This window comes from Drosophila teissieri, chromosome 2L, assembly GCF_016746235.2.
Source record: "Drosophila teissieri strain GT53w chromosome 2L, Prin_Dtei_1.1, whole genome shotgun sequence".
In the NCBI taxonomy this organism is placed as follows: Eukaryota; Metazoa; Arthropoda; class Insecta; order Diptera; family Drosophilidae; genus Drosophila; species Drosophila teissieri.
Window position 1 is genome coordinate 22,051,130 of NC_053029.1, and position 11,462 is coordinate 22,062,591.

The 11,462-nt window shown below is 38.9% G+C and overlaps 1 protein-coding gene across 1 annotated transcript; it reads left to right on the forward strand.

Annotated features, from left to right (window-relative positions):
- The first annotated feature begins 1,564 nt into the window (after window positions 1-1,564).
- On the forward strand, window positions 1,565-11,462 carry LOC122618707. The gene is made up of 5 exons (XM_043795259.1): window positions 1,565-1,985; window positions 2,041-2,436; window positions 6,824-9,748; window positions 10,690-10,937; window positions 10,998-11,462. The coding sequence occupies exons 1-5, from the start codon at window positions 1,659-1,661 to the stop codon at window positions 11,443-11,445; spliced, it is 4,344 nt and encodes a 1,447-aa protein (XP_043651194.1). The 5' UTR covers window positions 1,565-1,658; the 3' UTR covers window positions 11,446-11,462.

Genomic DNA, 11,462 nt, shown 5'->3' on the forward strand with positions numbered 1-11,462 from the left:
CGATTGGTTCACAGAACGAGCAATATTGTCACCAAAAAATGTACATGTCAATGAAATCAATTTTCACATTCAAGAAAAATTGCCAGGCGCACTGATATCATATAAATCTTTTGATAGCGCAATGAAAGAAGCTGATGCAGTGAATTATCCAGTTGAATTTTTAAATTCCCTAGAACCGCCTGGTATGCCAACGCATTTTTTGAACTTAAAAATCGGCTCATCAATTATTTTACTACGGAATTTAAATGCACCAAAATTGTGCAATGGCACAAGACTGGTTGTAAAAAAATTGATGCCGAATTTAATTGAAACCACGATATTGACTGGAAAAGCGAAAGGAGAAATGGTGCTCATACCGCGTATTCCGTTGATACCAACAGACATGCCGTTTGAATTTAAGCGACTGCAATTCCCAGTGCGTCTATCATTTGTCATGTCCATCAATAAGGCACAAGGACAAACGCTTCAAGTATGCGTGTTGAATTTGGAGGAGCCGTGTTTTTCTCATGGGCAGCTATACGTAGCCTGTTCAAGAGTTGGCATTCCACACTCTTTATTTGTATTCGCTCCAAATGGACAAACGAAAAATATAGTTTATCCAAATGTTTTGGATTGAAAATAACAATTTTCAAATAAAATAAATGACTTTCATATAACAAATTCTAGAAATTTTTCACTGAATTTTAAGACTGCATGCGGCGAAGCGCACAGGGCCAACTAGTTTATTATATATATTTATTTATTTACTTTAATTAATTAATTTTTTTTTTAAGTTTTTGCAATTTAGTCCTCTTTAAACTTAGTGTCATTAATGCAATATATGAAATGTGTTTTAAAATTATGTATTTAAAAATAGATTTCATAATTTTGATTTCGCTTCCGTTATTAAAATCGCATTTTTCACACTGTGTTGTCTGAATGTACGACTTCTATAGAAAACACATCGATATTTATATTTTGGTTAAATTTATATTGCATTGCCCTCCACATAGGAAAAATGTGTTTTAAATGTCTTTAAATTTAATAAAGGGTTACGGCGATTACCGTAACTTTTTGTTAATAAAATACTACAATGCACGTTAATATGGAGAATATAAAAGCGAAATCTGAGTTAATTTTATTAGTGCTTATAAAGAATTCGAAGTGGATTATACAAAAAAAAAATCTTGATATTTTATTAATTTTTAAACAGCGCACATTTATTTCTTTGTGCACAAAAATGTTAATAGTCGAAACAACTTAACTTTATATTTATATTTATACGTTTTCTACAAAAATGGCGATGATTATAAAAGAAATTAATTTTCGACGCACTATTGATAGTTGATTAAATAATATTTGATCAAATTGATTTTGAAAATATTACAGTAATGTAGTGAAGTGGTCTTACGGTCTTATTAAACTGAACATTTTGGTGAAACTAACGTTCCCAATACATAAGTTGTGATGATGTTGACCTGTTGAGCAATTCAATTTTTATCGTAATATATTGCTGCTTCAGTGTGAACAGGTTTTCAATCAACGTATCGATAAGACGAAGCTACACATATCGAAAGAGTCAATATCTTTCATCTCTAGCATTTGCTTCGGCGCGTAGTTTTTGTTTTATTGAAACAAGACAATAAAAGTTTTCAGGTCATTTGCTTAAGAAGACTGATATGGACTTTGACAACGCGAAAGAGAACATTCAGCCGCTGGCCAGCGGTCGCAACGTAAGCCTTCTGCAGGCCTCTCTCAGCCAGGACTCCACCCACGGCCAGGAACTGCTGGCGCATCGCAAGCAAATGGAGGAAGAGGTGCACACCTACACAGGCGCTGATCCTCTCGGTGCCTGGTACAAGCTTATCTGCTGGATCGAGCAGAGCTATCCGGCGGGGGGTAGTTGCTCGGGTCTACAGACTGTCCTTCACCAGTGCCTCACCAAATTCGAAGAGGACGAGCGCTACCGTCAGGATAAGCGCCTCATTAAGCTTTTCATTAAATTTGTGAGTGGTTGATGCTATTTTTAGAAGATCACACCGAATTTACATCACTTTTTAGATGGAGAAACAGAAGGACCAGATCGAGTTTTATCAACAGATGTACAACAACGGGATCGGAACAATGCTGGCAGATTTCTATATTGCCTGGGCCTACAGCTACGACCTGAGCGGCAACATGCGCAAGGCCGACGAGATCTTTCGTCTAGGTCTAGAGTGTTGCGCACAGCCTCTGGAGGAGCTGAAGGAGGCCCACCAGCATTTTGGCTATACGGTGGGCCAACGCATGCTCTACAGCACTGGTGAAGAGGCCAACGCAGTCAACCAGGAACTAAACGAGCGACGGTTAGCGTTGCAATCCCTTCATGGTCGCCGCCAACAGATCACTAACAGTTTTACCGTGGGAAGCGTCCGTACCGGAGCGGCAGTTAAAAGCGGCCTGCCAGGCGTGGTTCAGGTGAGTAGATATTTTATTTTGTTATTTTACTATAGAATGAGTTAGCTAACCTTGATTTCAAGGTTAACGATACAAATTGGCAAGATAAATAATAATAAAAATAATATACGAAAATTAAAACAAGCCAATGGCGCATTCAACAAAACATTTTTGAGTATTATTAATACACATCATTTGACTAGTTTCATATCAGTACCATCCTTTTGAAATGTAGATTAGTATAAATCACGTAGAAGAAGCTTATCTGACTCTATGAAGTATATATATAGTTAGCTAACCTTGATTTCAAGGTTAACGATACAAATTGGCAAGATAAATAATAATAAAAACAAGAGAGAACGCTATAGTCGAGTTCCCCGACTATCTGATACCCGTTACTCAGCTAGTGGAAGTGCGAAGGCGAGTCTTTAACACTGACAGTTTTTTTCGGTTTGAGGGCGTTAGAGTGGGCGTGGCAAAAAGTTTTTTGGCAAATCGATAGAAATTTACAAGTCTAATACAAAATGAAAAAATATCAAAATATTTTTCAAAAGTGTGGGCGTGGCAGTTTTGGGCGGTTTGTGGGCGTTAGAGTGGGCGTGGCAAAAAGTTTGTTGGCAAATCGATAAAAATTTACAAGACTAATACAAAAATGAAAAAATATCAAAACATTTTTCAAAAGTGTGGGCGTGGCAGTTTTATGCGGTTTGTGGGCGTTAGAGTGGGCGTAGCAACATGAATCAACAAACTTGCGCTGCGTCTATGTCTCTGGAGTCCGTATGTTTAATCTCAACTTTCTAGCTTTTGTATTTCCTGAGATCTCGACGTTCATACGGACAGACGGACGGACAGACGGACATGGCCAGATCGACTCGGCTACTGATCCTGATCAAGAATATATATACTTTATATGGTCGGAAACGCTTCCTTCTGCCTGTTACATACTTTTCAACGAATCTAGTATACCCTTTTACTCTACGAGTAACGGATATAATAATATACGAAAACAAGAGAGAACGCTATAGTCGAGTTCCCCGACTATCTGATACCCGTTACTCAGCTAGTGGAAGTGTGAAGAAGAGTCTTCATCACTGACAGTTTTTGACGGTTTGTGGGCGTTAGAGTGGGCGTGGCAAAAAGTTTTTTAGGAAATCGATAAAAATTTACAAGACTAATACAAAAATGAAAAAATATTAAAACATTTTTTTAAAGTGTGGGCGTGGCAGTTTTATGCGGTTTGTGGGCGTTAGAGTGGGCGTGGCAACATGAATCGACAAACTTGCGCTGCGTCTATGTCTCTGGAGTCTGTATGCTTATTCTCAACTTTCTAGCTTTTATAGTTCCTGAGATCTCTACGTTCATACGGACGGACAGACAGACGGACAGACAGACGGACGGACATGGTCAGATCGACTCGGCTATTGATCCTGATCAAGAATATATATACTTTATATGGTCAGAATCGCTTCCTTCTGCCTGTTACATACTTTTCAACGAATCTAGTATACCCTTTTACTCTACGAGTAACGGGTATAATTAATACAAGCCAATGACGCACTCAACAAAACATTTTTGAGTATTATTAATACACATCATTTGACTAGTTTCATATCAGTACCATCCTTTTGAAATGTAGATTAGTATAAAGCTTTTATGACTCTATGAAGTATATACATATATTCTTGATCAGAATCAATAGTCGAATCGATCTGCCCGCATCTTAATCTCAGGAATTATAACACTAGAAAGTTGAGATTAGGCATGAAGATTCCAGAGACATAGACGCAGTGAAAGTTTGTTGACCCATATTGCCGCGCCCACTCTATCGCCTTCAAACTGGCCAAAATTGCCACGCCCACAGTTTTACAAAAAATATGTTTTAATTTTTTTATTTTCTTATTTGTCTTTCAAATTTCTTTCGGTATGCGAAACAAAAAAAGAGTTGTCACTCCAACTTTAACGCACACAAACCGTAAAAAACTTCCATGCCCATACTTTTGGAAAATTTTATTTTATTTTTGTCTTTTCAATTTCACGCCCACACCTTTGACATTTTTTAAAATTGTATTATTTTGCCGATTTTTATCAATATTCCCAAAAGGTTGTTGAGCTTTCTCGTTTGCACTCCCACTAGCTGAGTAACTGGTATCTTATAGTCGACAATATGGGATAGGAACTCGACAATAGTGTTCTCGTTAAATCTTTAAAGAATCCATAAAGGGGAAACCCATTTGAATGACCAGATTTCGAGAGTTTCTAGTCTCCATATCAGAGAAATGTATCAAAATTTCATACCAAATACCGAGGGTATTTATTTCCAATTAAAAATTGGCCGTTCATATTGTGCGTATGAAGGAGATTTTCTTTAAGGAATCATAATGATACAAAAAAAAAAGCAGGCACTTTTTTAGGTTTCTGATATAGTGATCTCGTCCAGCACCTGCAATAGAAAGAAGACTAAAAAAGGTCCACAAAGATAGCTATACGTAAGAAATAGGAAAGACAGAGGGACAGACGGTAAATGACTATTTTAAGTCGGCTGTTTATACTGATCAAAAATATATATACACTAGTTGGCCCTGTGCGCTTCGCCGCATGCAGTCTTAAAATTCAGTGAAAAATTTCTAGAATTTGTTATATGAAAGTCATTTATTTTATTTGAAAATTGTTATTTTCAATCCAAAACATTTGGATAAACTATATTTTTCGTTTGTCCATTTGGAGCGAATACAAATAAAGAGTTTGGAATGCCAACTCTTGAACAGGCTACGTATAGCTGCCCATGAGAAAAACACGGCTCCTCCAAATTCAACCCGCATACTTGAAGCGTTTGTCCTTGTGCCTTATTGATGGACATGACAAATGATAGACGCACTGGGAATTGCAGTCGCTTAAATTTAAACGGCATGTCTGTTGGTATCAACGGAATACGCGGTATGAGCACCATTTCTCCTTTCGCTTTTCCAGTCAATATCGTGGTTTCAATTAAATTCGGCATCAATTTTTTTACAACCAGTCTTGTGCCATTGCACAATTTTGGTGCATTTAAATTCCGTAGTAAAATAATTGATGAGCCGATTTTTAAGTTCAAAAAATGCGTTGGCATACCAGGCGGTTCTAGGGAATTTAAAAATTCAACTGGATAATTCACTGCATCAGCTTCTTTCATTGCGCTATCAAAAGATTTATATGATATCAGTGCGCCTGGCAATTTTTCTTGAATGTGAAAATTGATTTCATTGACATGTACATTTTTTGGTGACAATATTGCTCGTTCTGTGAACCAATCGTGATTTCTGTGATTTTAAATTATATTTGGAAAAACGCTTTCTATTAATTCCCCTTTAGATTGTAGAATTGTACAAAAATTGTTTGGCAAAGTGATCAAGCCATTTGTATTTGGAACTTTGCCACTTCCGATTTCTAATAATTGCTTCGAAAACCGTTCTGCAGATTGATCATAGTGCTATTGAACACGCATGTTTATTTTCAATGTCAATTTTTGGACATATCGCCACAGGAAATAATACTTCAAGCAAGCATTGACCTGATCCGTTAACGTTGCACGTGGAATGACGGGCAATGTTTCTGGGCAATGTCTGACTTCTTCATGCTCCTTATTCCTTCTTCTTCTTCATCCTCCTTCTTCCTCCTCCATCTTCTTAATCCTTCTCCTCCTTCATCCTCCTCCATCTTCTTAATCCTCCTCCTTCCTCTACCTTTTTCTTCTTCCTTCTTCGTCTTCCTCCTCCTTCTTCTGAAAACCTGCGTGATTGTTGATGCTTTAGTCTTCTTGCTTTATTGCGTTCGGCTAGTGTATCTTCTAATTGATGAAGAAGAAGGAGGATGAGGATGAGGAAGTCGAAGAAGGTGGAAGTGGTGAGTTTAACCTCAAATGCACGGTACACATAATTAACACAGTTCAACTTACCACATCAAAAACAAATGCCTGCTGTTACAATTTATTTATGAACCAAATTAAGTTTGTCTCATGAATTAAATAAAACAAAATGAGCAGAGAAAAATGACATCCTATGTTTTAGAAATGGCGCTGCATGTAAAAAACGGTTTTCCCGCTTTTCTTTTGACTTTTTCCAGAATTTAATCTATCCTATCTCTCAAGTTGGATCGAACTGCACATGGTGTGCGAATTTTATTGTAATCGGTTGAGTGGTTTAGGAGTCCATTGGGGACAAACATTGTGACACGAGATTTATATATAATATATATATATATTAAGATATACATTCTATAATCGCAAATATCTAGCTGATATCAATATATCCTATGCAAGGGTATGCAATTTATAAATTTTTTTGTCATTATGCAATTTTAATACAAATGGTTTAATACTGAATAAAATTTTTATAAAAAAATATACATTTAAATATACATTGTCATCATGTAGGTCGACGCTTCAACTAGCAACAGTAGGCGCAATATTGGTCGGAACGTTGAGGTGTTTAATGACGAAAATTCTGAAGGGAATATCCCAGTCTCTAATTCTGAGACGGAAGTGAAGCCCAGTCTGCGCTCCATCATCGACTCGGCTCGCAGTCAGGAGAATATAAAAGAAGCGGTGGCCTGGAATAAGGCAAATGCAAAACGCCACAAGCATGGCAAAATTTTTGGCAGTAACACATCTCCGGATCTGGGCTTTGATATACACTTGGACGAACAAGCAATGCCACCTATCACCAACTACGAGCACCGTCTAGATCAACCTTTTAAATTTCCGACAAACTTTGTGACCAAGAACAGGATTCAGGAGCCGTGGGTGACGCCTGTTACTATTGAGGACGAGCCAAACGCAAATGGACTTCCTTGCTATAATAAGTGTCTCCTTTACCCTCGCCCCAATCTCGAGTTCTCGCCCGAAGAGTATCGTGCCTACTCCTATTTGAAACACCGCAACCCACAACATTCATTTGTCTATCGCAATGATGAGTGGTGGGGCACTGGACGGGTGATCAGGGGAATTCGCTGCTACCCGAATTTCGCCAAGTGTTCTAAGCCACAAGACCTCGATGATCTAGACAAGTTTTGGAAACCTCCACTGGCACTTGGCCTTCAGGTCGTTTTAGACAAGATTTACAACGAAGTTGAGCAAAAGGAGTATCAGCTAGAGGAGTTGTTAGCATCAAAATGGTTACAAAAACGAAATGTGACAGTTCATGGCGACTTTGACATGGAAGAAACAGTTTGCTTGCCAGGGAACAAGATGCCACGTCGCAAGAGTTTCTTTCCCTCTTCGTCCAGAAAATCTATCATGCCACGTAGTATTTCGTCTGTACGGGAGGAGATTGAAAAAGAGAAGGTTGAAGTCACGTTGGGTGTAAAAGATATAGCTTCGCAGCTGTCACCTAAGATACCTAAATCGCCTTCTAATCTAAAGGCAGAGCCAAATCTTAATATATTTGAGGAATCCGCATCTCCACATGACCATTTTGCTGTACCGGCCGTTCCTGTTCCAAAAGTAGAGATTTATGAAGACTCGGAAGAGCCGCAGCCAACGCCAAAAACAAGGCATTTGAATTCTGAACCGTTTTATGACGAAGATGAGACATGCTCCACCCAAATGTTCAACATGTTCATAAAGTCGCAGGCAGTAAGCACTCCAAAGGGCACACAGAAGCAAGCGCCGTCACGTCAATTTGGAACTGTTCTAAAAGAGCTACCGCTACCGGAGGACCCTGTCCATGCTGTTGATTCTCCAGTGGATACACGTTCTCCGACATTGCGAAAGCAACTATCTACCATATTAGAGACCTCTGAGCACGGAACACAAAGCTTGGCGACTAGCGGAGCCACTACTAAATCGACTATAACCTCCTCGTCTTCGCCCGGATCAAACGCTGTTTCTAAACTTGGCAGCAAGATTGAAGAGAGCACTCCTAGTCAAATGCGTATGCAGCATTTGATTAGTGTTGGTATTGCAGATCCGGAAAAACAGGGCGGTGACAACTTGTTGCGCCGTGAGTTATGGGAACCTAATGCGCCTAGCGTGCCTACGCTTAAGTCCCTGCGCTTCCAAGAGGATAAGACAGAAACTACTCCCAGACCTCTGTCTTGCTTTCAGGAAGATAAAACTGAAACACTGCCACAAATGCCCACCGCACAACCGGAGGAGTCTATGCAGAATGGCTCGTTGGATGCTGGAAATTGCTTTTCCTCACCACAACTTCCCACTTTGGATGATGAAAGCGATTTGTGTGGATTGTTTGGAAAGACACCGCCGAAGATAAATATTTTTGGCTCTCCAAAGCGCAATTTCGATCCAACTTCACAGGTCTTTAAATCGACACAGGACGAACTGAGCTCCTTTGCAGTGCTTGGCAACAAGCTGGAAACTGCGCCCAGCATCTGCAAGCTTCAGGATTCCTTTATGACCAACATTTCCTTTGTGCCCGATACGCAGCCTGAAACTTTAGCGATGCAGAAGTTTGATATCTTTCTCGACGAGACACAGCCTAAGGTCACTAAGTCAAAACCAGCAGCTTCAATTGGCTCCAACTTAGCCTTAGACTGCACGCTGCCGGAAACGCAGCAGCTGGCAATTAGGGAGATAGGGAACCAACAGGAAAATATTGGGCAGTCCCATATGATTGCCTCGTTTATGAAAGATTGCACAGAAATAGGCAGCTGTCCTTCACAGTTGCCAACTTCTTTTGTCAAAACAAATACCGTAAGCACATCGAACGGATCGTTTATGAAAGTTCCTGTGAATGAAAATTTTGGTGGTTCGAAACCACCAGACGAATTTTATGAGTTTAACGCAGCTACTGAAATGTTTGCAACTAATATTAGTATGATAAAAAATTCCACACTGCTGCTCCCTAAAGCAAAAGAAGCAGAGGAGTCGGAATTAAGCATTTACTATAAGAAAACACCACTGACGCCGAAGCAATCTCATCGTTCCTGGTCGCAATCTGATTTAGAAACTCCACCAAAGGAAAAGTTTGTTCACCCCACCTCAAATGGAGATCAAACTCTTTTGAACGAAACGGTAGCAGACGCTTATAAAAACCCTTTCAACGTGGAACTGATCAGCTCGCTGCTCGAATCAATTGACTTTTCCATGTACATCGAAAAGCTGCCCCATTGTCAACTGGTTGGCCACGTTAAGCGTCTACATCCTAACACCCACCTGGAAGTGCACAACGAAAAGTTTGAGGTGTCGAAAATTATAGGAAAGGGGGCTTATGGCTCAGTTTATCTAGGAAAGCATCTGAAATCTGGCAAGAAGGTGGCGCTCAAGCAGGAACGGCCAACAAACTACTGGGAATTCTATATTTGCCTAGAGATTCACAGCCGGTTAACTAGTGAGCAAATGGTAAGCATTAAATAATAACAAAAGCGGGTAAAAATTTAACATATGTGTTGAGACACTTTTTTTTTTTATTTGTATTTTTTATTGTTTAGTTTAATCGATTGCATTAGAATATCGTTTCAAAGTTTTAAAACTTAACTAAATTGTGGAAGGGATGCCTTCCGGCATTTTGATATTTTTTCATTTTTGTATTAGTATTGTAAATTTCTATCGATTTTTGAAAATTTTTTTATATTTTTTCATTTTTGTATTAGACTTGTTAATTTCTATCAAAATTTTTTGCCACGCCCACTCTGACGCCTACAAGCCGCCAAAAACTGTCAGTGTTAAAGACTCTCGCACTTCCACTAGCTGAGAAACGGGTATCAGATAGTCGGGGAACTCGACTATAACGTTCTCTCTTGTTTTTTATGAAATTCATAAATTTTTATTTTCGAATCCTGTATGACATGGTTAGTTTTCGAATTTCGAAAAGATTTTAGTTCATCGACGCCAAAAAACACGTTCGAGTAAGAATATGTTTGGTTTGTTGACTTTAGACTAAAATTGAGGCCACCATCACTTACACAAACTATAATGTCAGTGGCGATATGACTTACAAGACCCTTGTAAAATTTGTTGAAATACAATTTTCACTTTAAAAAAAAATTTGTTTATTACCTCACGCATCACTCCAAATAAATATTATATGGGTATTACAAGAATTGTCTTTATATAACCCCTTTTTTCGGCCTCTAAAGGTATTTCCTCCTTAATCAGGATAAATTCAAAAAGTAATTTACATTTGGCCTACCAATCTTAAAGATATTGTATATTATCTTAAATTAAAAAAACGCAAGCTATGTAAATAGATAGTAAAATCATTGTCATCGCCGAGATCTAACTAATTAATTTTAATAACTATTCATATGACACCTATCATAAATGTGCGAATTCTTTAACAGATTCCATCATATGCACATATTGACTATGCACTGGTAGGAAACAATTCCAGTGTATATATCTCGGAGTTTTCAGACTATGGTTCTCTGATCGGTGTATGCAACAAGGTTAAGAGTATCACCAACAGGAATCTAGATGAGTATGTGGTAATGCATCTGAGTTGCCAAATGCTCGATATTGTGGATCATCTGCACGCCATGGGTATAATTCACGCCGACATCAAGCCGGATAACTTTCTACTTATGAAACCGTAATAACCAGAAAGCTTCTTCATCAACACCTCTAATATCACAGGTTTTTCCTGTTCCAGGATATGTGCGGATCCCAACGAAGTTAGCCTGCAGCTTATTGATTTCGGTGTGTCTATTGACATGAAGCTGTTTCCGGACAACCAGACATTTAATTATGTTCATCATGATGACCTGTTCAAGTGCATTGAGATGAGAACGCATCGCCCATGGACTTACCAACTAGATTTATTTGGTCTGGTAAGCGTTATGCATGTGTTGCTATTCGGCCGCTATATGGAAATAGTGCAACGAGCTCCGAGCACCATTTGGATGCCGAAAACAAACGTGCCACGCTACTTTCAGCGGATAATGTGGGAAAACATCTTCCGGACTCTGCTTAACATTAGAGATTGTCGCACTATGCCCAATCTGCAGCAACTGCGTGCGCAGCTAAAATGTGCTCTGGCCGAAAAGGAAAAATATGTCAGCGAGGCCATTAACAAGTTTAACACGATATTACAGAAATAGCTGCCTTCTTGTCGAAA